The sequence below is a fragment of the Aspergillus caelatus genome, assembly GCF_009193585.1.
Source record: "Aspergillus caelatus strain CBS 763.97 unplaced genomic scaffold BDV27scaffold_241, whole genome shotgun sequence".
NCBI classification, from domain to species: Eukaryota; Fungi; Ascomycota; class Eurotiomycetes; order Eurotiales; family Aspergillaceae; genus Aspergillus; species Aspergillus caelatus.
The window spans coordinates 1-24,494 of NW_022475504.1; the positions used below are offsets into that span (position 1 = coordinate 1).

The 24,494-nt window shown below is 46.6% G+C and overlaps 10 protein-coding genes across 10 annotated transcripts; 5 read left to right on the forward strand and 5 right to left on the reverse strand.

Annotated features, from left to right (window-relative positions):
* The first annotated feature begins 502 nt into the window (after nucleotides 1-502).
* Nucleotides 503-3,030, forward strand: BDV27DRAFT_135447 (NDT80/PhoG-like DNA-binding family protein). The gene is made up of 2 exons (XM_032068542.1): nucleotides 503-672; nucleotides 738-3,030. Exons 1-2 carry the CDS (start codon nucleotides 527-529, stop codon nucleotides 2,365-2,367), a joined length of 1,776 nt encoding a protein of 591 aa, XP_031922920.1. The 5' UTR covers nucleotides 503-526; the 3' UTR covers nucleotides 2,368-3,030.
* Nucleotides 3,031-3,123: 93 nt separating this feature from the next.
* Nucleotides 3,124-8,182, reverse strand: BDV27DRAFT_135450 (cleavage/polyadenylation factor CFT1). The gene is made up of 8 exons (XM_032068543.1): nucleotides 6,026-8,182; nucleotides 5,660-5,973; nucleotides 5,400-5,567; nucleotides 4,969-5,331; nucleotides 4,715-4,913; nucleotides 4,589-4,664; nucleotides 4,065-4,518; nucleotides 3,124-4,000 (listed from the first exon to the last, which is right to left on the reverse strand). Exons 1-8 carry the CDS (start codon nucleotides 7,986-7,988, stop codon nucleotides 3,824-3,826), a joined length of 3,714 nt encoding a protein of 1,237 aa, XP_031922921.1. The 5' UTR covers nucleotides 7,989-8,182; the 3' UTR covers nucleotides 3,124-3,823.
* A 176-nt stretch (nucleotides 8,183-8,358) lies between these two features.
* Nucleotides 8,359-10,692, forward strand: BDV27DRAFT_49072 (putative LMBR1 domain protein). The gene is made up of 3 exons (XM_032076754.1): nucleotides 8,359-9,043; nucleotides 9,132-10,139; nucleotides 10,203-10,692. The coding sequence occupies exons 1-3, from the start codon at nucleotides 8,494-8,496 to the stop codon at nucleotides 10,394-10,396; spliced, it is 1,752 nt and encodes a 583-aa protein (XP_031922922.1). The 5' UTR covers nucleotides 8,359-8,493; the 3' UTR covers nucleotides 10,397-10,692.
* BDV27DRAFT_162227 (uncharacterized protein) lies at nucleotides 10,628-11,212 on the reverse strand (the record flags this gene model as incomplete). The annotated part of the gene is made up of 4 exons (XM_032073357.1): nucleotides 10,628-10,692; nucleotides 10,753-10,817; nucleotides 10,873-10,931; nucleotides 10,991-11,212. The coding sequence occupies 4 exons, from the start codon at nucleotides 11,210-11,212 to the stop codon at nucleotides 10,628-10,630; spliced, it is 411 nt and encodes a 136-aa protein (XP_031922923.1).
* A 393-nt stretch (nucleotides 11,213-11,605) lies between these two features.
* On the forward strand, nucleotides 11,606-13,577 carry BDV27DRAFT_135459 (Atg14 domain-containing protein). Its single transcript, XM_032068544.1, has 2 exons — nucleotides 11,606-12,429; nucleotides 12,485-13,577. The coding sequence occupies exons 1-2, from the start codon at nucleotides 11,793-11,795 to the stop codon at nucleotides 13,426-13,428; spliced, it is 1,581 nt and encodes a 526-aa protein (XP_031922924.1). The 5' UTR covers nucleotides 11,606-11,792; the 3' UTR covers nucleotides 13,429-13,577.
* A 172-nt stretch (nucleotides 13,578-13,749) lies between these two features.
* BDV27DRAFT_135462 (putative ZIP family zinc transporter) lies at nucleotides 13,750-15,633 on the forward strand. The gene is made up of 4 exons (XM_032068545.1): nucleotides 13,750-13,871; nucleotides 13,963-14,030; nucleotides 14,139-14,327; nucleotides 14,383-15,633. The coding sequence occupies exons 2-4, from the start codon at nucleotides 13,985-13,987 to the stop codon at nucleotides 15,528-15,530; spliced, it is 1,383 nt and encodes a 460-aa protein (XP_031922925.1). The 5' UTR covers nucleotides 13,750-13,871; nucleotides 13,963-13,984; the 3' UTR covers nucleotides 15,531-15,633.
* Nucleotides 15,634-16,129: 496 nt separating this feature from the next.
* On the reverse strand, nucleotides 16,130-17,979 carry erg10B (acetyl-CoA C-acetyltransferase). The gene is made up of 5 exons (XM_032076756.1): nucleotides 17,717-17,979; nucleotides 17,600-17,649; nucleotides 17,467-17,542; nucleotides 16,904-17,393; nucleotides 16,130-16,839 (listed from the first exon to the last, which is right to left on the reverse strand). Exons 1-5 carry the CDS (start codon nucleotides 17,779-17,781, stop codon nucleotides 16,321-16,323), a joined length of 1,200 nt encoding a protein of 399 aa, XP_031922926.1. The 5' UTR covers nucleotides 17,782-17,979; the 3' UTR covers nucleotides 16,130-16,320.
* A 169-nt stretch (nucleotides 17,980-18,148) lies between these two features.
* Nucleotides 18,149-21,631, forward strand: BDV27DRAFT_49138 (116 kDa U5 small nuclear ribonucleoprotein component). Its single transcript, XM_032076757.1, has 4 exons — nucleotides 18,149-18,204; nucleotides 18,262-18,407; nucleotides 18,464-20,692; nucleotides 20,797-21,631. Exons 1-4 carry the CDS (start codon nucleotides 18,185-18,187, stop codon nucleotides 21,357-21,359), a joined length of 2,958 nt encoding a protein of 985 aa, XP_031922927.1. The 5' UTR covers nucleotides 18,149-18,184; the 3' UTR covers nucleotides 21,360-21,631.
* Nucleotides 21,441-22,328, reverse strand: BDV27DRAFT_49144 (iron-sulfur cluster assembly protein CIA2). The gene is made up of 3 exons (XM_032076758.1): nucleotides 22,290-22,328; nucleotides 21,954-22,218; nucleotides 21,441-21,896 (listed from the first exon to the last, which is right to left on the reverse strand). Exons 2-3 carry the CDS (start codon nucleotides 22,189-22,191, stop codon nucleotides 21,523-21,525), a joined length of 612 nt encoding a protein of 203 aa, XP_031922928.1. The 5' UTR covers nucleotides 22,192-22,218; nucleotides 22,290-22,328; the 3' UTR covers nucleotides 21,441-21,522.
* A 117-nt stretch (nucleotides 22,329-22,445) lies between these two features.
* Nucleotides 22,446-23,040, reverse strand: BDV27DRAFT_135469 (uncharacterized protein). The gene has a single exon (XM_032068546.1). It carries the CDS (start codon nucleotides 22,687-22,689, stop codon nucleotides 22,498-22,500), a length of 192 nt encoding a protein of 63 aa, XP_031922929.1. The 5' UTR covers nucleotides 22,690-23,040; the 3' UTR covers nucleotides 22,446-22,497.
* Nucleotides 23,041-24,494: the final 1,454 nt, after the last annotated feature.

Genomic DNA, 24,494 nt, shown 5'->3' on the forward strand with positions numbered 1-24,494 from the left:
TTTTTTCTTTTCTCCCTTTTCCTTTTCCTTTTTTTTATTTTTATTTTTATTTTTTATTTTTTATCTGAGAAAGAGACATCACGGCGAGCTCCACCGACTACTCCGTACTGACCTCGGGGCAATCTGATCCACTCACGACTCCTTCATAGCACCTATCACTACTTACTACAAGTGATTGCTTTCCCTCGATCTATTCTACCCCTCCTCTCAATTACCTTTTTGTTTCCTCTCATTCTTTGTTACTTATTACTACTACTATCACTACTACTTATTTGTATTCTTACTATCGTGTACTTCATCTCATGGACTTTGTACCCTTTATGAGACCTCCTTAGCTCCTAACGCGTTCTCCGCAGTTATCGCGATTACGCTCTTCCTCCCCCGGACTTGATTGTTCCAACTACCTGTCTCCCTCTACGTTCCTTTTACTTTTTTGATTCGCTTCCCTGTTATCTCTGAGGGAGACAATCGATTTTTTCTCTCGCCTTGCTGACCTTGCAAGTCCTAATTGAGTTTTACCCTTGTCATGGAGGGCTTCGATACTATGGCTATGCCCTACTTGGCCAGCCCACTATCGCTCAGCAATATCCAGGGCGCCGACTACCTCAACTCTATGCCTGGTATGGATCTTCCTGATCAGCGCTCCAACTTTGACTCGGAGACATTTGTCAGGTGAGCTCGTCGTCTTACGGATGATCACTGCTGTGGGCAGAGCCCTAACATTACCTTCGAATCAGTGGAGATGATATAGCCTTCCCCCAGACAGGTCTATCTGCACCGCTAAAACGATTTCCTTCGGGATATGATGACCCTTTCACTGACATGGTGGCGCCTTTTGATCCCACGCCTGCAGAACAACAACACTCTGACTCGTCCATCGACCATAACAATAAACTACTGAGCTTTTCGATACCAGTATATAATTTTACCCTGCTTGATTACTCGCTACGGCGGACTTCATTGTCACTCTCAGCCCAGTTGCATGGCATGTTTTTCCTTGCGGAGTCGCCTTGGACCACATCCCCCGCAGAGAATGCTCCGCCCCAGCAAGGTGCGGAGCTAACGTGTTACCGTCGTAACCTGTTTCAGATCACGGGCTCCGTTACCCTCCCGCGGAGCTTGCGCTATATTATGACAGAGCAAGGCGACCGTATACCGATTCTTGCACAGGAACTCACTGTTTCAGCAACCGAGTCTGTGGAAGGCAATTCTGTCAAAATCATCTCTGTACCCTGGAAAACCCCCGCTGCGAATGCGAATCCTTCAACCGAAGACAGCAGCCACCCTACCACGACGCACAATCCAAATAACCCCAAGGTTGAAAAAGAACCTCCCGCGATTCCCTTAGATATCATGGCCGGTCAGGACCTAGATACAGACTATGCCACCTTCCCGATAGCATGGAAGCGACTCCAGTTTCGTGTGGCAACTGCCAACAATGGGCGCAGAAAGGAGCTCCAACAACACTTCGTTGTTCGGCTAAAGGTCGTCGCAACTTTGTCTACGGGCACGAAAATCCCCATCTGCGAGGTGCACTCGGGACCCGTAATTGTTCGGGGCCGCAGTCCACGCAACTTTCAATCTCGCAAGGACTTGCCCTTGAGCGGTAGTGCTGCGGCGTCAAGAAAGAACGCGCAAGCTTCCCACTCGGCCAGTATCAACCGTACGCCAACCAGTGAAACTGCTCCACGCTCTGGTCAGCCTTCATCCAAGGCTAAGACTACAGGGAAGAGCAGTTCACCGGAGGCCTCGGCTTCGCAGGCCGGCGCTACTGCCCAACGGGCTTCCCCTGACTGGACACAGATCCCCCAATCTACAGGAGGTGCGCTTCCATCTACAGCTCTACCTCGCTCATCTATCTATTCACAATCCAGTCCAGAATACTCGCGGACAGCAGAAACTCAGCAACGACGTGCTAGTGCTATAGCAGCCCCGATAAATTTGTCACTGCTTGATGATGACGGTGGTGGCGATTCTTCTCGTTTGAATGACTCTACCCGACCGACTTCCTCGTACGCCAGTGAGATTCCGCAGAAGGTTATAAATACGGAGGGCTCGGCACCGCCGGCAAAAATGCGAAAACTTTCGCATGGAATTTCACAACCACCGGCCAGGAGCACGTCATCATCATTGCCCTTGCTGAACACTACTAATATGCAGCAACCTTTCGCGTCGACTCTGCCTTTTCCCAACGAGAGTGCCGATTTATTATACGAATATTTCCCATTGGGCTTGGATGACTGGCAAGCACCCGTGGATGCAGTTTATCGACCACATGTGGTACACCATACCAATATGCCTGAGATGAAGTTCGTTGCTACACGAGGTAGAAGTAAGCGATACTTCGCTGCAGAAGATGTTTTCTAGCATTGTGGTTTGGTTGTGCATGATCTTGTAGCTAGGTGATGAGCCCAACTTCTTTTTAGAGCTGCCGAATACTGGAAACCTGCCAAATTTGAAGGCGCTCGACCTTAGCCGGCTTCAAGATTTTGGTTTTCAACACTCCACTTGGACGGAATCTCTGTTAAAGGCTACCGCCGTTTTCTTTTCTTGGGTTTCTTCGAGATGTACAGATATGTAATGACCACGAGTTATGGGGTTTGTTGTGGCGTGACGGAGTCTAAGATATCCGGGCCTCTTCTCTTCATCTTTACTGATGTCTGGCTCCCAATAACTTTTTGTTCTATTCTTTATTCTTTATCTTTTCTTTAGTGTAATACATATATACTGGCGTCATGATGTTATGTGGAAGGATCAGGGTACCTTGGGCTAAAGAACCACAAGGGAAAACTTGACAATCGGCTGGCCGTCTGAAACTCTCTTTTTTACTTTTTTTCTTTTGTTTTTCATTTAATTTATTTTTATTTATTCTAATTTTTTTTGCACTTTTATGTTTGCACGTGTATACCAATAGATTCCGTTACCATCCGCTCAGCCAGAGTTCAATTTCCCACGTTCATATGGATGCCTTGTGTTATCCTGACTGCTGGTTGATTGGTATCTCTGGTCGACAATAATCGTGGAGCGACATCAAGTTTTACGTAGCATTGAAATGTGAAGACAATAGGGTACTACTTGATCTTGAAGTCGCGTATTTAGCCTTCAAAATCATAACTGGGAAAAGTACATCATAGCATTCATTTCTTTAAGCCTCATCTTGCGACTAGCCAACTCTCGAACATCTCGAAAAGATATAAGCATACAGCGATTACGAATATATCATAGTTCTTGCCCAAAGACTTGCTGTCTTCCATATCGATGTTCTAATGGTATATGTTCTGGAGCCCTTATGGACACAGGCTGCCTACCATTACAGGTATCCAAGCCCTTCACCGCTAATAGTCTCAAAATCTGCTTTGATCTCCCATTCATTCGCTCCAACACGACTGGCTATTTCCACCTTGCGTTGCTTGCTCATGTCTAGCCATTGGAAGAGAAGCTTTCCATCGAGCATTCCCCTACCTGCAGTGCCGTCGCTTTCCACTGCCCGAAAGGCTCGAGGGTTAAGACCACAAGGATGCTCAATGGTATTAGTCAGCTGAGACTGCAAAGCGGACAATCGACGGTAGGACTCTTCGGAAACACATGTGACGAGACCAACGGATCCGTTTTGGGACGTAATGAGCATCTGGTGGCGTGGTATTTTGATGTCAACGTCCATTGCATCAACATCGGAGATCATTTGTTCAGAGGAGACTGAAGTACGTGGCAAGAGCGTCAACGTCGAGATGAAGTTGCCTGTATGAAATTTGCTGCGACTCAGTAGTCTGTCGCCGTTGGACGATTTTGGATCTATTCCTTTATCAGTGGACTGCTTGTTGAACTATTTCGAGAAAAGACAATTTGACACACCTTCAGGGTCATATTGGAGCACATAAAGGTTGCAGTCACTGTCAGCAACGAGAATGAACAACTTGTTGCCATCAGGAAGGAAATCTGCTGCCAGGACCTCGAGATAATCCAAATCCTTTGCGAAAAGGCTCATTTTATAAGGCTCTTCCTGGAAGCGCAATATTGTCAGATCTATTGCCTTGACTCACGTCCTTTGAGAACCAAGAACTTACCGAGTAGCCCGCAAACCAGAGCCCTTTCACAGCATCAGCGATGATGCACATTCCTGTGCCCTTAAGCTCTTTCACCACGCTAACATGGCACTGTACGTCCATGAAAGCAACAGGCAGAAGGCTACCATCTTCTTTGAGGCCTCTGACAATGCATTTCTGTCCCTGTGCGACTATCAGAAAGCCCTGGCCACCGATCTCGGACAAGGCGGTTACTGCCCCTTTTACCGGCTCTTTGCCTACGAGTCTCAATTTACGGTCCGTCTCTGGCCTCTCGGGATCAGGGACGACCTTAATAACCTCAAAGACGTACACACAGCCACGCGATGCAATGTCTTCACCTCTTGCAAATGCTGTCCCCACAACGATCATATCCTTACGCTCATGTGTGTTCTCAGAGATCTCAAGACTCATGTTTTTTACCGCCATCACATGCTCGGCAGGGCTCAATAGATAACTTCCGGGCAAAGGAAAACATGATGTTAGCAATCGTAACTCTTATTGCACTTTTCGCAATAGCTTCATACCTATCAACGACGGTCCACGTTTTCGGGCTCACGACTTTTAAAGAGCTTCGCTGCACTTCAGGGAAGAAAGAGGTCACTGTTATATTGTCAGCATACTGGACAGATGTCAACAGGTGTTAGACATACTTTCATTACGCCACTCAGGATGTAACTCATCATCTTCAGGTAACTTGAATTCTGTCCTATGAGAAGTTCCCAGGACGTACATTCCAGATGATGAAGAGTATGCTAGGCGATCAACTTGCTCTCCAATGGGTATCTGCTGTATTGTCCACGAATAGTCCAGCTGAACATCAAGAGGCACTCGACACACATGAACGACGCCCTGTATGGAAACTCAGTATAAAGTATGTTAAACAGAGAAGTATGAAGCAAAGCACCTTTGAATCCAGGAGAATAAAGCCTTCACCACATTCGGAAGTTTCAAACTTGCTAAGACTCTGCGCATATCCTCCTTTAAGGCACAGAAAATGTGGAGAGCTTGTCGAAGTTCTGACTATAAACCCTGGTGAAATACCTGGCCTGAATATTGCGCTGAATCCTGAAACATTGGATACTATGCGCAGTGGTACGCTTTTTATTACCTCCTCACTTGTTGACTGGTCTTCCACACCGGAGGCTATCCTTGGCAAAACCGAATTTGTCTCTTTTAGGAAATTTAAGTCAGCGTGGGGTTCCCTTACAGACTTTGTAGTGGGTATAAACGGTCTGTATACGGCAAGGTCATCATGTCTGCTGCGTATCTATATCGATTCCGTTAACCACGAAACCCAGAGAAGAGGCCTCAGCAAGGGATACGTCAAGTTCATACAATCAAGTAAGGAAAGCTGCTCCAGGTGTCTCCAAGGTCAGTAACAACAACTTCGGCCAAGGCCTCGCGCGTAGTTGACCGCTTCGGAGGTTCACTTGACAAGACTGGCGGCAAACAATCAACACCTTCGATTGTCGTTAATAGTTTCTGATCAGGAAGTCGATATATCTAAAGGTGTTGTAAGTATTAGACGTGCCCAAGCTTTACACTAGAAGCCAAATAGTACAACTTCATTTGCTCGAAGCCATTGCGTAACTCACAAATAACCGACAATCCTGGGTCATTAGGAAAAGGGTCATGCTTTTTGGAGTCAACTTTTCTGAGGTTGCACTGAGAGAGGAGAAAATCCCAGTTTTGTCGAAGTACAAGCAGCACGAGGTCCATTTTGAAGTAGCCAACTGCTCATTCAATTCGACTTCATCGAGATCTCCGCTATCATCTGCATGGAGAAGCAATAACGTTGAGTCATCGCGAAGTATCGCTACGTACGGATCCACAAGGCTAGAACTAATGGCCATACGTTCTTCGCTAGTATCTTCGTCCCATACAGGATAGATCTGAGCCAAGCCCAGGTCTATTCCATTAGATTACCTTCGTCATAGGCACCATCAGGAGAGTAAACTCACCGCCATCATAGCTTCGAACTTCACTTCTCAATATCTGAACAACTCTGTTTTTGCTTGTTAACGTCCCAATATCAACGGTTACATCCTCATTTGGGTTGAATTCGGGGGCTCGGAATGGCCTCAGTTCCTGTCCTTCCACCCGGAAAACTTCAGATTGTTCCCTGTCGGCACTCGTTGCTTTTGACACAACAACATATTGATGACATTCACGTTTTCCAACCTGCGTGGTGGTCTTGGATACGGCTTCTTCCATATGAGCTACAGATGCTGCCCAGACACAACTGGCCGAGTCTATTCTCATAGAGTTGAGCACTTGAAGCTCAAGTCCGCGCTTCATAACAGCCAGGCCACCACTTCTATCCCACCCTTGGGAAGCTACCAATTCCAGGTCGGAGTCATTGCCGGCATTTTCTTCCCCGCCAAGGCTTGTGAAAGACTTTCCGAAAGCAATATCTTTCAGAGGTCCAATATTCAAAAGTCTGTCGTATTCCCGAAAATTGTACAGGATAGACCCGGACGACTCTGCAGAGGGGCGACGACCGTCTACCGCAACTTCTGGCACCGTAGCATAGAGATCATCTTCATAAACATCATCTTCACTCTGTTCTTCATCAGAAAATTCTCCAGAGTCCTCTTCCATGCGCCTTGCCTGAGACCGGGGCTTCTTAGTGCCTGAGTATGGAATTGACCAGCCCAGAAGTATTGAATCAGCGTCTTCACTTCCCAAGAAAACCATGTTATCGCCAAGAAAAGCCGATGAAGAAGCAGCTGATTTCACGATGTCTCCGCCGGCATGGGAAGGTACGGGGTGAACTGAGATACCCGACACCGACCTGCCGTCTAGCTTGAATTTGACCAGGACTATGTCTCCGGTGATGGGTACCAAAAGTAAATCTCCATTGGTTTCAGAAAGACGCTCGACGATGCAGCCTTCAAGGCGAAGTGCTAGATCCGATTGATCCGTCATTGAAAAAGACGAAACCTGCCTAGAGAACTCATTAACACCCACTGCATTGGTTTTCCCTGCCTGGTCAACGTGAACAAGCTCGTTAGACCCAATGAGCAGGGCTCCTCCAACAGGAGGAGGGAGGGCTACCACTTTAAACAAGTCACTAGGCAATCTAGACACGGAAAGTAAAGTCGTTGATGCTCGCTGCTCTAAGTCCAGTGTGAAAACGGTATAGAAAACAACATCTTTTCTTTCATGAAGAAGCGCATTAGATGTAGCAACCTGCGAGTACAAAATACCAAATGTCGGCTCCCTGTATTCATATAGAAAAGCGAGACTTATGGGGTGCAGTATTGATGGATCCAACGCTGCCAAAGGGAGCACAAAGGAAGACGTGTGCGTCCCATGCGCAGTGCTTTCTTTGGTCATTTCACAATCGTTGCCATTTTCTAATCCATGGCTGCCAAGTCTCTCCTCGTTAAGTTCGCCATAATCATCCATCACCAGGTCATCGCCCGGCTGGTGGAAAGGAAGGATGGCGAGATTCCGGATCCCGAAGTTGAAAACCGCACATCTACTGCTTGGATCCACACTAAGGATGCTGCCACAGCTGCTCAAATCAGGTACCCACGGACTACTAGTCGAATCATCCCGCTCATAATAGTGAATGGAGATTGTGCAGATGCCATACCGCCCCGGGTCCCATTCGATCAAAGAAAGTTTCGCGTTTCGGAAGGCAAGCAAAATGGCTTCGCCGCCACTCTTGGTATTCAAGAGTTTGACTCGACATAGATCTGTTACCGTTCCTGGAAGAGCATATTCCCTCTCCAAGATCAGCTTTGGGACACCCTGTTCTTCGGTGCTTCCAGGTCGAGGGCCAATATTAAGCAAAGAAAATATCTGGAGACGGGAGGTTCTAGCAACCACCAAGTTGTTCGCTGATTCAGAGATAAAAGGAAGTGCCAACGAATGAGTGACCCCAGTGGGAGGCAAGAGCTCAGTATAACACTGCATTTGGTTATCAAAATTAACCGAGAAGATATTCGAACTTCCCTCTTGCTCCTCCCCGCTTATGTATCTGTCTCTTCAACTGCCTTTATGCAAAAAAAACCATTGCATAAATAATGGGAAAGCAGAATAGCAAAGCTGGATGTAACTAAGTTATGTACTGCAAATGACTTTATTTCAGGAATCTCTGAACAACGAAGCTGCTTAGTGCTGTTCATTTACATTAGGGACATCACCACGTCGATCTGGGAGCTACGGGAGTAACACGTGACCAACAAGCTCTACGATGCGATGACGTAAGACGCGTTTGGAACTTCGCGATAAACCGTCAATGATGTTCTCTTCGTATGATCATCTCCGTTTTTGGTATGTTATGGCAAATACCTGGTATTCCTTGTGTTTTTTTGCATACTGCTCGTTAGGTACTCATGGATCCTTGACAGTTTCTTGTAACCGCTTCTTAGCCTCAACCCTCGAACGGAGTCCTCTCATGTGAGATACAAAATCCAACATGGCGCTCCTGCAAACGTCCCTTATATGGGCTGTATATGCAATTGTGGTAGCTATCTTGGTTGCAGTGGCCTCAGTATTTATTTATTTCTACCATACCCCTCGGGATCGCTGTCCATCGGTGATACTGACTTGTATCGTTGCTGTCGCCACCCTTCTTGCGACTGTTCTCTTGGTACCAGTCGACGTTGCTTTGGTCTCATCTACGATTGATCCGGCTCTGGGTCGGCGACAAGACTGGGCCACCCAGAGTGAAGTAGATAGGATACTATTGTGCTTGAAAGTCGCGTATTACTTCCTATACTCTTTGGACGCCCTCCTCTGCCTCATCGTGATCCCTTTCATTTATTTTTGGTACGAAGAGTACGATGAAGTGGCATCTGAAAGAGAACGACAGCCACTGGGGCAGCGGTTTTGGGCTGCTTTTAGATACACAGTCTCTTTCCTTGCGATAGTGGTTGTGCTGTTTCTCGTTGGTTTCTTCGTGCCTGTTGCGAAAGATGGGAATGGTGGCGGTCTGGATTATTTCAAGAACCTACTGACTGAAAGCCGTAAGCTTGGAGCTCCTTCGAATTATTGTTCCTTCAGCCGGTATATCGTATACCTTTGAGTGCTGTTGCTAATGGGTTCCTACCGCAGGTGGCGAACGTGCCCTTACATTTGCTCTCGGTTTGCTGATAACCATAGGCATGTGCTTATATGTTTTATATACCTCCACGGGTCTAGCTCTATTTCCGATTACCCTAATCAAGGAAGGTCCGTCAGTTATAGGCCCGACGTTGAAAGCGACTACAGCTGTGCAGCTTAGTTCTAATCGGGAACGACAGCGCCAGTTAGAAGGTCTCTGCAGAGGGAATCTGGGGCTGTTGTCTTCAAAAGACCGTAGAGAGCTGGATACTCTGGTTAGGGAAGAACGAACGCTTATTCGTCGACAACGCTTAGCGGATGAAGCTCAAGACAAAGATCAAAACCGGTTAATGCAATTGTGGCTAAAATTTGAAGCTATATTTCGTCCTTTTCGGCTGCTATCCGGCATTATTCTTTTACTTATTGCCTTTACTATATGGATATCTATGCTTTTGACGGCGATCGATAAGGCCAAGAACTCGTTCTGCAAACAACGATGCGGATACATTCTTGGACATATCAATGTTTTCAACCCAATCAACTGGGTCTTTGTCCAATCCGCCAAAATATTCCCAGTGGACTACGTTATTTTCACAGTGCTTGTCTTATTCCTTTTCAGCAGCTCCATCGTCGGTGTTTCTGCAATTGGCATTCGGTTTCTCTGGATCAGAATCTTCCAAATCCGAAAAGGCCACACATCGCCCCAAGCTCTTCTGTTAGCAACAGCTATGTTGATGTTGATCATACTAGCTTTGAACTACTCAACATCAATGATACTTGCCCCTCAATACGCAACTTATGGGCCGCAAACTTTCTGTGACCGAGCGCTCAGCTTTTCTGGGAAACAGCCGGATTGTTCAGGTGATAAAGATCTTATTAAGCCGTGCTCTGAGGTGGCGGATAGTTTGGCTGCCAAGCAAGTCTGCACTCCAAGCGTTGTCAGCACATTTCTTAACCGTGTGACGATGAATTTCCCCTTATTTGGTGCCATCTTCTTTTGGGCCCAATTCGCTTTCCTAGGTAGGGACTCTTTACCTTTCTGATAACAATTAACTGGAGGTTCTAATCAGACATGCGATCAAGGTATCTATCTACTTGTAATGGTCACCGCTCTCTTGCGCTCTCCGAAATTCGACGAGCGACAGCTCGATGAGGATGCTGAAGAGGCCGAAGAAGAAAGCTTACTAGCAAGCACTAGAGGACGGATTGACACTACCTGGGAGGACATCACTAGTGGACTGAGAAGGCAGAATGAGGTTGGCCGAGCCGGAGCTTAGTTTTTATAGGGGTATTATCACTTCCTAGCATCCTTGTCTCCTTTTTTCTCCCACTGCGAGCAGAAGGGAGGGTGAGCTGCCAGCGGAATGTGGGCATGTCTGTATATGTCTGGTGACAATAAGAGGGATCACTCCCTGCTAAAGTAATTGAGTTAGGTGCCACCTATTACAAATCCTATAATACAGAAAAAGGAAAACTTGAAATAAAGTTATCATAGATAATCACTGCCGTCAGGGTCTTACGCGGTCATTCAAGAGCGCAAGAGCGCTTTCGAATGCCTTTACAACATCGACATCTTTCTGGAGAGTTAGAGAAAACCACATCATTGCTTCGTAGGAAAGTATTAATAACGTACAGTGTTTTCGTTTCTTCTCCAAGTCCTCCTCCGAATTCTGTACGTGTTGCATTTGCGTTTTGAATCTATCAAAAATAATAAGCCTCACATCGCACTACAGCCTCGTACTTTCGATCGAACCTCTTTAGCGCTCTAGCTTCATCACGAACAACAGTGGTTTGAGACCACGCCATGAAAACCTAGGACAATGACAAAAATATTAGAGGTTGCCTTTACGGAGGGGATACGATAGAGAAACCTCTAGCAGCTTTGAGATTTGGGCTCGCAAGTCTTCTTCAGCTGTTCCGTGTTTCTCCATGGCGTTGGCGTAATGTTCCTGGAGACGCTCCCAGTCGTAACTTTTAAGGCTTTCGGGTGACGGGGTCAAATTCCTCGGGACTTCATACACACTGATGCTCCGCTTTTGTTGAAGCAATTGTGGTGAATACTGAGTAAAATCGTTCTTATCCGCCGGATCCATGTTTAGTGGAAATGCTCACATATGAGCTGATTTACCACACCAGAAGTGAGTGCAATGGCTGAAGAATTTGGCCTCGTTCCTAAAAGATATCTCCAAAAGCGAATACATAAGCTAATGGATAGAGCTCAAGGGTATTACTAGTCTAACGGGTACTAGTATTAACAGGTATTTCAAAGTTAGTCGGAAAGTGGACGAATGCGCTCGAGTGGACAATCGTAACCAATTAAAGAAGAGCCTCAATATTCACGCCTACGGTAAGTACTAGTACGTACCTAGATACAAATCACCGATGACACAGACACAACTGTAATACGATAATAACATATGTGGTTATTTTTTTATGGTTCTCATCGCTACCAGCAGCTTTTTTTTCTCCTTCGCTGATAATGAAGGGTTGGATTCAATCAAGACAAAGAGTAGTCCGGGCCCCGGCCACTAATTAATATTGCCGAAGCGGGAAATGATGTCGCGTCACAATAAATCTGCCGCATCTGGCCGCCTCACCGATAGCCTCCAAAGCCCTGCAGTTCCATACTTCCAACGTCATACATAATATCAGATCAAAACTCGTACTCTTGGGATGAGCTGTCACGTATGCTCTCGTGCTCCAACATCACGACTTAATTATCTTTGCCCTTCTTGTGCCCGCAATCAGCTCTATCAGCTCCGAATCGAAAATGCCAGGATTCTTCTAGAAAATGAGTCCCTAGGACAACAGATTAATAACGCAGTGTCCTCTACAAGCATTCTTGAAGCGTTTTCGGAACGGCCTGGCTCTGGACATCTCGGTCTCGAGGATGAGGACCACATCGCTTGGCCTATCCAAACCATCGCCAATGAGAAAGCCAAATCCTCTTTGAGGATAAAGCTACTTGAAAGTCGGACAGAGAGCTTACGGCTAGAGATCGAGAACAAAAAACGCAACATTTCCGAACACAAGCTTGCGCTAGCGCAACGTCGCTCGGATGCTGGATCTGCGAAGTATCAACTTGCAGAACGTGAAACAGCCATCTTATCTGGCATTCATAACAGTGCCAAAAGAACGGACCACCTGTGGCACTCACTGCACAGTAAAACGGCTGAGGCTCGGATATTTTTATGTCGTGAAGCTGCCTACCTTTATAACCTACGGCAGAAAGTCAAAAAGAAAGATGGTAAAGTTAAAGAGACATATACAGTTGGTGGCATACCTATCATAGATCTTAGGGACATGAATGGAAAGTTGCGATCTCTACGTCGTTAGTTACTAAGCAAATATTAATGGAAAAACAGGTGCTACACCGTCGCAAATCTCAACGTCATTCTCCTACATTGCTCAACTCCTAGTACTTGTTTCACATTACTTGTCTCTAAGGCTTCCTGCAGAGATCACACTTCCTCACCGGAATTATCCTGCGCCTACCATATACGCACCCTCTGGGTCTTACCTCTTGCGTGAAATGTTGCCCGTATCAAGTACGTTGCAGCCCTCGCCTTCTAATTCAACATCATCACGAACAGCGGATCCGCAGTCTTGCTTACCCCGACCCCGACCACTCTCCATTGACAGAAGTCTCCCAAAACTAGCCAAGGAGGATCCCGGTACGTACGCTCTCTTTATAGAGGGGGCGACGCTACTGGCCTGGAATATTTCCTGGCTTTGTCGGACTCAGGGACTCCACATAACGTCAGATTCTTGGGAGGAGATCTGTAGCATTGGAAAACATATGTGGCAGCTACTTGTTGCACCTCCCGCACAAACACCAACGCTCGTTAGAGCGTTCGCCGGTCGAGACGTACAATCAAAGGTGAAGATCACAAAAGACCCTCCCAAAACAATCATCCAGCGGACAAAGTCATTCCCAATGCTAGGTCATTACTCCCATGGTACTGTGCATTCTTTCCTCGCTGCTTCGGAGGGTACGGAGTTCACGCGTACATGGCGGCTTCCAACTCCGACGAAGGTTGCAGACAAATTAAAGTCAAGCTTATTAGGTGAAATGGCCAGTGCGGAATGGGAAGTTCTGGAGAAGAAGGAATGGGATAACATACCTGAGGCGCCACTACAATCTGTTCATGAATCCTCAGTCAATCGGGAAGGCGAGAAGGGTGAATCAGATATATCAAACATGGAGCCAGCGGAAAACAATCGTGCTGGGCCAGTGTCTCCAAATGAGCCTATCAAGTCTAATCGGCTTAAAGGGACAAGTGGTTGGACTAAGCTGAGAAACAGGTAGTAATGCCACATACAATATATCTTCGTACCTAGCATACTCCAAAGTAAGGTATCGCTTTCCAGCAATGCAATCACACAGAATGTTTATTTTTCGCTTCAATATTCCCCGTTTAGATGTACTATAACCACTGTGTATTTTAGGTGCTTTGGCGGAGTAAGTTACATCGGAGCAACTTGGATTGAATGGTAACTCGTTAGTGATAATGTGCCCCAGTGTTACTAAGCAATAGAAAATTGATCGATAAGATAATGTGAAACTAATCTAACGCGTGTTCATTTTTATCTTCACAGCCTTTCCGAGTTACAAATGTCCTTCTCCCCCCCCCCCCCCATCGTGGGAGCCCCGTCAACGGCACAAACCTATACGTACTTCAAACTTATTGTGAGACATTGAAAATTCCTTATTATTACTTAATATCCAGTTCCAGTATCCTAAACTGTATGGTTAGTCGGAGAGCGGCAACCCTCCAAAAATCGGGCTTTAGCCGGAAATTCCAAAGCTTGTCCTAGGTCATGGATCTGATTACAATCCAAGATTACACAAGGTCTACACGAAAATGAACGAACTCACAAGGTGGCAGCGGAATGACCTCGAAAAATTTAGTGAGTTTCAGAGAATCACGATCAACAACCATTCGAAATGCGCTTACTACCTTCGTGATTGGAAGCCTCACTTGAAGAACCACCTTCACTGATCCAGGACTCTTATAGACCTCGATAGCGCTCTTGAATTGAGTGCATATATACCTGAGGCAGTTCTGCGGGCGGAACTACACCGAAGAAGTGGTATTAGAGACTCTGACAATGATAAGCCATTGTGTGGCTCGAAGGATCGAGGGATTTACAACACTCCAGTGCATGTAATGGCACTTTTCCTCATTCTAGTACTGAGTACTTTGGGTATGCTCATCACCAACCCACTGCGACTGAATGCTCTCTAACTTACGCCATGAAGCTTGTTCATTTCCCGTACTTGCCCGTCGGTTCCCACGTCTACCAATACCACGGCGCTTTCTTTTCCTTTCCAGGCATTTTGGGACAGGCGTGTTGATAGCTACGGCCTTCGTCCATTTACTCCCTACGGCGTTTGTGTCCCTGACAGATCCATGTCTTCCTCGATTTTGGAGTGAATCATACCGTGCCATGGCTGGTTTTGTCGCCATGGTTTCCGTCTTTGTTGTGGTGGTGGTAGAGATGTTTTTTGCCATGAAAGGAGCAGGCCATGTTCATGGGAGCGAGTACGATCATTTGATTGGTGATGTCGGTGGGGACACTGCAAGCAACTATCAGAATGAGGAGCCCGAATACCTACAAGAGCCAACGGAGAATATTCACCTTGAGGGCATGCCGGACGGCAGCTGTACAAGTAGCCTGCCGCAATCCTCAGGCCACCTGAGTGAATCGACGGACGACGGCAGTCAATCACAATCTGCAAGTTTGATTGCGCGCAAAGAGGACGTGGAGGTTGATCTTGATGGACCAGACTCTTATGATGACTCGCATATGATTGCTCATCGAAGCCCTTGCTCGCAGTCCGAATTGGGTCGGCCTTCGCCGGCTATATTGCGTGGACAGCCGGACACTAAGTTGTCTATACAGAATCCGCAACGTCAGTTGCTCCAGTGTCTTCTTCTCGAAGCCGGAATTCTCTTTCATAGTATCTTTATCGGCATGGCACTTAGTGTTGCAACAGGGACGTCATTCGTTGTACTACTCGTGGCCATCTGTTTTCATCAGACTTTTGAGGGTTTCGCTCTTGGCTCACGTATTGCATCACTTATTCCGGACCTTTTTGCCCCATCTTCCATGAAGCCATGGCTCATGTCACTTGCATATGGGACGACAACTCCCATTGGCCAAGCCATCGGTCTTATTTTACATAACCTATATGATCCAACGAGCACTGCGGGTTTGCTCATGGTTGGTATTACGAATGCGATAAGCAGTGGTCTTCTGCTGTTCGCTGGGCTGGTTGAGCTTTTGGCCGAAGATTTTTTGAGTGAGTCAAGCTACGCAACCTTACAAGGGCGAAAGCGTGTTGAAGCATGTATAGCAGTTGCCTGTGGAGCTTTGTTAATGGCGTTGGTTGGTGCATTTGCCTAGGAAATACATAATCCCAGTCTGCTTTGGTCATGTTGTGTTTGTGTAACTCTGAAAGCCTGTATGTATACCTAATGCTCTATATGATATCCTTTGCAACCTTGTGTTGGACTACAAATGCTGTAGCTCTTAACTTGCGTACATTATATGCATTGCATGTTCAATGCTTTATCTCTATATTTCGCTCGGTCTTCGGCCCTTTGTCTTCATTAAGGTGAAGAGCGTTATGGTAAAGTGGTTTGGAAAGTGAATGAACTTATTCAGGAGACAAAATATCCCCCTGAGTTGGGGACACGGATAAATAAATGTTACCATCGTTTCAATGTCAAGCCTACCACTATAGCTATCGTATATATAGTTTAGTGGTTTACAGACACTGTATATCTATCATAGTATGCTCCGGAGTAATCAATCCAGCTCGTTAGAGGAATCTCGAAATGAGCAGTATAACTCAATATCCACAGAACTGACCTACCACTTCTCAAGCTTACATAAGGTATTTTTGGTTCCCATAATAAACTACTTAACAACCTACCTGAACTGTAAATTTACAAGAGTCACTACACAGATCACTAAGCTTGTTATACAACCTCTATACGCAACGTCTTTTGACAGAACAAGTTCATTACTTTCGAACAGAGCTTTCAGCATTAAATTACATTAATGATGCTTCGCCCCACATAGCAGACGGTAGCAATTAAAGGATGTCTATGTACTCCATGTTTTCCTTCATATGCTACTAGTCTGAGTATTCCTATATTCCATACCAAGATCAAAGGCAACTCGCCATGACTCAGACGAGAGATTCGACAACAATGGCGCTAGCACCACCTCCTCCATTGCAAATCCCGGCACAACCAATCTTACCCTTTCTCGCTTTCAATACACCGAGCAGTGTAGTCAAGATACGAGCACCGCTGGCGCCGATGGGATGGCCGATAGCCACCGCACCACCATGGACATTGACTTTTTCTTCAGCCAACCCCAGGAGTTTCATATTTGCCAGAGCAACTACGCTGAACGCTTCGTTAATCTCGAACGCATCAACAGCGTCCTGAGCCACACCTGCATGGCTGAGGGCCTTGGGAATTGCTAGTGCTGGGGCAGTAGTGAATTTGCTCGGCTGCTGGGCGGCATCTCCCCAGCCAAGAATCTTCGCAACAGGCTTCAAACCAAGCTCTTTCAATTTAGCTTCTGAGACGAGGACCACAGCTGCAGCACCGTCGTTGAGAGGTGAGGAATTCGGGGCTGTCACCGTGCCGGATCCGGGGATAAATGCAGGCTTGATAGCTCGAAGCTTATCCGGGTTGAGCTACGCAATGAATTAGCGGTGGCCCACAATCTATCAAATCTGTAGAAAACAATATCTTCCTCACATTTTTTGGCTCTTCGTCTTGTGCCACAATTACACCTGGCTTGCCCCTAAAGCCGGGAAGTTCAATAGGCGCAATTTCTTCGTCAAAAAGTCCAGCCTTCTGAGCCGCCTGTGCTTTTTCGTAAGTGCGAATGGCATAATCATCTTGTTGTTCCCTGTTAAAGCCATGGTCCTGAGCACACTCCTCGGCTTGCAAGCCCATGAGTTCCTGCTTTCCTGCGTCTGTCAAGCCATCCTTCATAATGCCGTCCACCAGACTCTGGTTGCCGTATTTTGCACCGGTGCGAAGGTTTGGAAGGTAATGAGGGGCGTTAGACATGGACTCAGCACCGCCTGCTACGACAATATCCGCATTTCCAGTCATGATGGTCTGCGCACCGAGAATAACTGCCTTCAAGCCAGACGCGCACACCTTATTAACCGTAGTACACACAGTTGATTCATTGAGACCTGCGCCGAGAGCACACTGTCTGGCAGGATTTTGTCCAACGCTAATCCATAGAATGAGAATGTAAGTGTGCGTTTAATGTTGGTTGCACGATATAAGGGTAGATGTTGACTCACTTTGCGGAGATGACATTGCCAAAGAAGACCTCCTGGACATCAGATGGCTTGATTCCAGCCGCCTTGCTGAGCGCAGCTAGATTTCGAGTCTGTTAGAACGTCGACATGTACCATTACCCGAGAGCTGTCATACCTTTGATGGCATGGGAGCCAAGCTGCGGGGCAGTGAGACTGGAGAGCGAGCTGTAGAAGCGGATAGCCAGTGTAAGTCAATGTTGTAGATATAGACAAAGCACAAGGCCACCCTCACCCCAAGAAAGAGCCCACTGGAGTACGAGCAGAGGAAACAATATAGACCGGCGGAAGAGAAGACATATCGGCCTGCGAGAGCTGATTAGAAGACCCTTAAACGAAAAGCTTATGTAGGGTGAGACGTTTAAAGGGGTTCAGTGCGTGGTGAAGGGTACCCGGGTTGATAGAACCTGCCGGCAATAACCAAGATTGATGGGGTTAAACGGGGGAAGGAAGGGGAAAAGAAAGAAGTAATTTCTTCAGCCAACGATGACAGTGAGGTATCTGAACAAGTGGTGAGAAATCAAGTCCTTTAAGGACCCCTCCCTGGACGCGGCATCTGCGCGGCGGGGCTACCAAAATGGTAGGGTTGGTGCACGGACCACCCAGTCCATTGGACGGACATCAGCAGCTTGGAACAAAAAGAGATGCGACGGCTCACTGGTGACAGGTTTTTGGCAGCTTAAACCATCTTCCCCACAACACAATGGATGATCTCTACGATGAGTAAGTTGTACCAAATTCAACGCTCTTATTGTGTGGATTCTAATTAAGACCACACAGGTTTGGCAACTATATTGGAGAGGCTGCAGATTCAGATGAAGAAGGACAACACGAAGAAGTGAAGCCTCAGGCTTTCGCCTTCGACGAAGCATTTGGGGAAGAGGAAGATGAAGAAGTATATGGGCAGCAGCCCATGGAGGTGGACGGTGGGCACTCTCTTATAGTCCCTGAATTTGGCCGGTGCTGATATATATCATTACAGAAGGTCCCTCAAATGCCGTCATTCTACACGAAGACAAACAATACTACCCCAGCGCACAACAAGTCTACGGGACAGAGGTAGAGACACTGGTTCAAGAAGAAGATACACAGCCTCTCTCCGAGCCTATCGTTGCCCCCGTACAGCAAAAGAAGTTCGCCATTGAAGAGACTGAGCTCCCTCCGGTTCACTTTTCAAGGGAATTCATGACTGATCTTCTGAATTACCCTGATCAAATAAGAAATATTGCGCTTGTCGGTCACTTACATCATGGGAAGACCGCGTTCATGGATATGCTTGTAATGCAGACGCATGATTTGGCTGAACGGCTAGAGAAGCGAGCAGGTAAAAGAAAGGAAGTACAGCTTCGCTATACCGATGTTCACTTTCTAGAGAGAGAGCGAGGCCTCTCTATTAAATCAGCTCCTATGAGCTTAGTTCTTCAGGGCACCAAGGGGAAGTCTCATTTGTTCAACATTCTTGATACCCCGGGGCATGTGAATTTTGTGGATGAAGTCGCTGCCTCATCGCGACTGGCTGATGGCGTGGTGATAGTCGTTGATATTGTGGAAGGAGTGCAGTCGAATACCGAGCAAATCATCAAGCACGCTGTGCTAGAAGGCCTTCCGTTAACCATGGTTGTTAACAAAATGGATCGGCTGATCCTCGAACTGAAGATACCACCCAACGACGCGTATTTCAAGCTCAAACACGTGATTGAAGAAGTCAACACTGTCATTGAAAGTGTCTTGCCTGGACAAGGCGGAAGATGGCGACTTAGCCCGGAAAAGGGCAATGTCGCGTTTGCGTGCGCTTCAATGGGATGGTGTTTTACCCTTCAATCATTTGCCAGGATGTATGCCGAGACCTACCCTCAAATTGAGACTTCAGATTTTGCTCTACGTCTTTGGGGCGATATCTTTTTCAACCCAACAAGCCGGAAATTCACGCGGAAAGGGACTGAAGAAAATTCTAAGAGAACTTTTGTCAAATTTGTTCTTGAGCCAATATACAAGCTCTATTCCCACGCCATAAGTGAGAGTCCAGAAGACCTGAAACAAACACTCGCAAATGTCGGCATCCAAATGAAACCATCTCAAATGAAATCAGACGCAAAGGAGCTACTCAAACTGGTTTGCGGACAGTTCTTCGGCCCTGCTACAGGGTTCGTAGACATGATAGTACGGCATGTACCTTCTCCAGTTGAGGGTGCGCAGATGAAGCTGGACCGGTACTACACTGGACCCCTCGATTCGAAAGTGGCAGCTGCTATGACTACATGTAATGCAGATGGCCCTCTCATTGTCCATATCACGAAGCTCTTCACGAGCACGGACGCCTCAAGTTTCAATGCATTTGGAAGAATTATGAGCGGGACTGCTCAGCCCGGACAACAAGTTCGAGTGCTGGGTGAGGGTTATACACCTGAAGACGAAGAAGATATGGTGACTGCAACTATCTCGGACACTTGGATTGCCGAGACTGGCTATAACATCATGACCAGCGGTGTTCCGGCCGGAAATTTGGTTCTCTTGGGTGGCGTGGACAATTCAATCGTGAAGACAGCGACTATCGTGCCTCTGAAACTTGAGGATGACGAAGAAGCATACATATTTAAACCAATTCGACATATGACAGAGTCTGTCTTCAAGGTCGCTGTTGAGCCTGTTAACCCGTCTGAATTGCCAAAAATGCTTGATGGTCTCCGTAAAGTCAACAAGAGCTATCCTCTAATTTCAACCAAAGTTGAGGAGTCTGGTGAGCATGTCATCTTGGGAACCGGTGAGCTTTATATGGACTGCGTACTTCATGACTTGCGACGGCTCTTCTCCGAGATGGAGATTAAAGTCTCGGATCCTGTCACCCGCTTCTGTGAAACTGCTGTTGAGACTTCAGCCATCATGTGTTATTCTATCACACCAAACAAAAAGAACAAGATAACCATGATTGCAGAACCTTTGGACGACGGGATCGCAGAGGACATTGAGCGTGGCAAAGTCAGCATCAAAGACCCAATTCGCAAAGTGGCACGTTTTTTCGAAGACAAGTACGATTGGGATAAACTAGCAGCTAGAAGCATTTGGGCCTTCGGTCCAGACGAACTAGGACCTAACATATTACAAGATGATACGTTGCCATCCCAGGTTGATAAGAAGCTTCTCGGAAGCGTCAGAGACTCTATCACCCAAGGTTTTAGCTGGGGTACTAGGGAAGGTCCACTTTGTGAAGAGCGTAAGTTAACCAATCTCATAAGCCCAGTCAACCCGAAGCAACACGGCACCAAGCTTGAAATTATATCTATCAATTCCAGTATTTTTTGTGCTAATTGGCTATAGCAATTCGAAACACGAAATTCAGGCTCACAGATGTTTCCCTTGCCGACCAGGTTATCTACAGAGGTGGTGGTCAAATCATTCCCACTGCGCGACGCGCAATTTATTCATCGTTTCTCATGGCATCTCCTCGCTTGATGGAACCCATCTATTCCTGCACGATGACAGGACCTGCGGATGCCGTCGCTTCGGTGTATACTGTCCTTGCGCGCAGGAGAGGCCATGTCCTCTCCGATGGGCCCATCGCCGGAACACCGCTTTATTCAGTTCGTGGCCTAATTCCAGTGATAGACTCATTTGGGTTCGAGACAGATCTTCGGATTCACACACAAGGTCAAGCTGCAGTTAGTCTTGTCTTCGACAAATGGAGTGTCGTTCCAGGGGACCCGCTGGATCGTGATGTCAAGATAAAACCACTAGAGATGGCCCCTGCAATGGCCACTGCTCGAGATTTCGTGCTAAAGACAAGAAGACGAAAAGGCTTGGCGGAGGATGTCACCGTAAGCAAGTTCTTGGAGCCCGAACTCTGGAGAGGCCTGAAGGAAAGCGGCGTTTTGGACTCATGACCTGTTTATCTCTGGGGTTCAGTGGTATGCCATAAATTCCATGTAGTTATATTAATTGGATGGAATAAAAGATGACCGAGTGTTCTTATGAAAACAACGCCAAGTGATATATACTATGAGCGCGACAAGAGCGCTACTTTTTAGCCTGGCAGATAGTTCAAGTTCACTGGCATGTCTCTAGCATCTTCGCGATAACGCCCATTAGTGTTCCGTTTTCCAGAGCAGCGGCCACTCGTTCTTTGTCCGCCAGCTGCTTGTTCACTTCATCAGCAGTGCTGTGTGTCCCTTCTTTGATTCGCACATCCACACGAAACCGTGGAGGAAGAGACTGCTCAAGCCGAACACGTACACCGAGACCTATGACTGTGGCGAGGCTACAGTGGGTGATAGTAGGGGTGATGAGGACAGTAACTGTTCGAAGGGGCGAAGCTGGTACGTATGGGAGTGTTGGGGTAATAGATATATCAGGAAGAGACACAACCGCTAAAGCTCCCAACGATATCGGATGCTCCGGATCAGATATAGTTGACACGAGATCTAGTGATTAATAAGTTGTTTTGTTTGACGTTTCTTTGACAAGCAGCCACGCCTTACCGTAGATTTCTTGTTCATCTATCGGTTCTTCCAACAGATCATCATCATCACCCTCTGAAGATGAAGATGAAATAAAGCTCTCTGAGAGAAATTCACTCGCATACACAGAGGGAAGTGCGGATGCAAAGATATCATTCCCAAAGATACCAGGCTTGCGAGACAGTGCAGGTCGCAAGCGTGTTGGAAGATCAGCAGCATTCAATATTGTAGGATTCGAGTTCTGCATTTCTGATGCCATTTTGTGGGTAAACAAGCAGCCGTCAGTCTTTGTTTGCGGGGTGGGAAATCAGTCTAGGATACAAATGTAATGTTTTTTTAGACGAGGGGTAAATTTACTATGGGGATGGAGAACGGCCATGTGGAAAAATTATTTTCCCTTCATTGAATCTAAACTGTATGAATCCAGCGTACGAGCTTGGTATAAAACATCCTAGATCCATTTCTCAGGCATCTGATAGAATCCAAAATTGTTCCTTATCATGGGCAATTGTTTGAGTCTCTTTGTGCGTTGAAAAACATATCCTTCTACCATTAGTGTTCTTGTTCACACTGATAGGGGTAAGATTAATGCCTTTTTAAGGTCGAGAGTGAATTTTGTAAACCAACCTACGTCAAGGAATAAGACAAGTAGCGCGAGTGATGTTGTTAAACTCCCTGTGATGGTATATACATGACGCGAAGCTTGTACGATTATAGTCAGGATATCGAGGAGAGTGCTTCTATAAGTCACTTTCATGAGTTGGTGCTGGATGGTGGTGTTGCATGTACAGTACCTAGGCACTGCCTGATCGATCAGATAACCACTGGTGTAACTGCCAGAAACCTATAGTAATATTCGTCCCGCCAGCCGTTAATATGGCTCATATGGGATCATGATCCTAGCCAAAAAGGACCGGACTTGCATATCCTAGCCCCTATCTTGTTGACACAACATACTAACCCAAGCCTGGGGAGTGCCTAGGGAGACTAGGACATTGAATTTTCTAAAAGCTACACATTAGCACTAAAAGCAAGACATGTATAGAGAGAGAGAGAGAGCATCAACTCAAGTATGAGGTATATCTTCATTTTAGAGATAGGAACTTCCTCCCGAGCTTGAAGAGTCCTACCAGTTATCTAAATTCTACAACACTACTCCGTAGTCACATCTATCCTATACACTCGGAGATATTATTCATCGTGCTCCAGAATACTATACTATGATTATAGTATGCAATTGTTGAGCAAAAGTGATGATCAAATAAATTAGCGCAGAGTAAAAGATGTAACCCGAGAACTAGTAGGCTAGTGATAGACTAGCATACAACTTACTCCGTACGGCGTACTCTCCATGGAATGAATCAACGAGTCATGGAAACTTGGCAGGGCATCATCATGGCTCTTGGCACTTTCGGTCGCTACTAGTACAGTAAAGTACTGAAGAGCGGCAATCATGCGGCCCCTCAACATCCGAGGCGATCCTCTCCTCACCTGCGCCTAGGCTAGTTGACTCTTTTACTCGCACCCACTTCTTCCTTGAGGGCTGATCGTGTTTATCCACTCTTCTATTATTGTGGTTGGTTTCGCCACTACCCTTTTCCATCATTGTTCGATATTTTCGACCTGTATATCATACTATCTGGCTACTATGAGACGCCAGGCATCTATCAGTTAATCAGGGGCGTAACATCGGCGACGCGGCATGCGAAATTCATCGTATTGGTGGGCTTCTAATTCCCCTGATGCTAGATTGTATCGCGCCCTCCAGTGTCAAGTTTTGGACCATCAGCTTCTGGCAGCCTTGGTGGCCTTTTCTGCGTTCTTCCCTTCTAGTGTTTCCCGCACAGTAGCCCGAGGTTCGCACAGTTCATTCAAATGCTGACTGTAAATCGGGGGGTGATGCGCCGGCTCAGTTCGCTTTTCTACAGCAAACCCCAACAGAGAGTCTCAATACACTGACGGTGTCAAGTCACGATGCAGGCTGGTTAAGCTTCCAGTCTTTCTATTGTAAGGTATTTTCAACTTGGACGGCCGTCTCCTTCCCCTCGTTTCATTGCTACCACGCTCGATATCACTACCTATCGGCAGACCTTTCGCCAATTTGTTGCTAAGGAACTGCTGTGCCATCGCTTGCTGACACGTTGAAGCGTTATTTCACTTCCTAATCACTCCCTCATTGACTGCTTCCCGTCCTTATCCCCGCACCATAACTCCAAGGCTCGGCTGACATTTCGCAGTGTAAGGCCAGGTTCTCTTCTAAGACTTTGCGCTTTTCGCGAATGAATCGACTATTGTCCATTCAATCTCACACTGGATTGTTGTCATCAGTTTCGCCTTATCAAAACCGTAGGCAATTTTATCACTATTGTCACGCCGCAAGTTTCCCGGACCCTTGAATCTTCAAAAAGTCGCTTCTTTGCTGCTTTCTTTACGGTAGCAAGCCAGAACATTTGTCGCTTTTGCGGAAAAATATAAGATTGAAACCAAAACGTCCAACTATTGCGAGAAGGAAAGCAACCATTACCACGGAGCTTTGTTGTCTAGTTTTCTTCTCCAAGTATT

Bases quoted from the DNA above. Each gene is read 5' to 3' on its own strand.
- BDV27DRAFT_135447 (XM_032068542.1), top strand. From the start codon at position 527: ATGGAGGGCTTCGATACTATGGCTATGCCCTACTTGGCCAGCCCACTA. The intron at 673-737 runs GTGAGCTCGTCG...CCTTCGAATCAG, and splicing joins GACTCGGAGACATTTGTCAG to TGGAGATGATATAGCCTTCC.
- BDV27DRAFT_135450 (XM_032068543.1), bottom strand. From the start codon at position 7,988: ATGCAGTGTTATACTGAGCTCTTGCCTCCCACTGGGGTCACTCATTCG. The intron at 5,568-5,659 runs GTGAGTTACGCA...CAACACCTTTAG, and splicing joins CCCAGGATTGTCGGTTATTT to ATATATCGACTTCCTGATCA. The intron at 5,332-5,399 runs GTATGAACTTGA...GAATCGATATAG, and splicing joins GCAGCTTTCCTTACTTGATT to ATACGCAGCAGACATGATGA.
- BDV27DRAFT_49072 (XM_032076754.1), top strand. From the start codon at position 8,494: ATGGCGCTCCTGCAAACGTCCCTTATATGGGCTGTATATGCAATTGTG. The intron at 9,044-9,131 runs GTAAGCTTGGAG...TTCCTACCGCAG, and splicing joins GAACCTACTGACTGAAAGCC to GTGGCGAACGTGCCCTTACA. The intron at 10,140-10,202 runs GTAGGGACTCTT...CATGCGATCAAG, and splicing joins GGCCCAATTCGCTTTCCTAG to GTATCTATCTACTTGTAATG.
- BDV27DRAFT_135459 (XM_032068544.1), top strand. From the start codon at position 11,793: ATGAGCTGTCACGTATGCTCTCGTGCTCCAACATCACGACTTAATTAT. The intron at 12,430-12,484 runs GAAAGTTGCGAT...ATGGAAAAACAG, and splicing joins AGATCTTAGGGACATGAATG to GTGCTACACCGTCGCAAATC.
- BDV27DRAFT_135462 (XM_032068545.1), top strand. From the start codon at position 13,985: ATGAACGAACTCACAAGGTGGCAGCGGAATGACCTCGAAAAATTTA. The intron at 14,031-14,138 runs GTGAGTTTCAGA...GGACTCTTATAG, and splicing joins GAATGACCTCGAAAAATTTA to ACCTCGATAGCGCTCTTGAA. The intron at 14,328-14,382 runs GTATGCTCATCA...TACGCCATGAAG, and splicing joins TCTAGTACTGAGTACTTTGG to CTTGTTCATTTCCCGTACTT.
- erg10B (XM_032076756.1), bottom strand. From the start codon at position 17,781: ATGTCTTCTCTTCCGCCGGTCTATATTGTTTCCTCTGCTCGTACTCCA. The intron at 17,650-17,716 runs GTGAGGGTGGCC...CCGCTTCTACAG, and splicing joins CCAGTGGGCTCTTTCTTGGG to CTCGCTCTCCAGTCTCACTG. The intron at 17,543-17,599 runs GTATGACAGCTC...CTCGAAATCTAG, and splicing joins TGGCTCCCATGCCATCAAAG to CTGCGCTCAGCAAGGCGGCT.
- BDV27DRAFT_49138 (XM_032076757.1), top strand. From the start codon at position 18,185: ATGGATGATCTCTACGATGA. The intron at 18,408-18,463 runs GTGGGCACTCTC...ATATCATTACAG, and splicing joins GCAGCCCATGGAGGTGGACG to AAGGTCCCTCAAATGCCGTC. The intron at 20,693-20,796 runs GTAAGTTAACCA...AATTGGCTATAG, and splicing joins AGGTCCACTTTGTGAAGAGC to CAATTCGAAACACGAAATTC.
- BDV27DRAFT_49144 (XM_032076758.1), bottom strand. From the start codon at position 22,191: ATGGCATCAGAAATGCAGAACTCGAATCCTACAATATTGAATGCTGCT. The intron at 21,897-21,953 runs GTAAGGCGTGGC...ATTAATCACTAG, and splicing joins AGATGAACAAGAAATCTACG to ATCTCGTGTCAACTATATCT.
- BDV27DRAFT_135469 (XM_032068546.1), bottom strand. From the start codon at position 22,689: ATGAAAGTGACTTATAGAAGCACTCTCCTCGATATCCTGACTATAATC.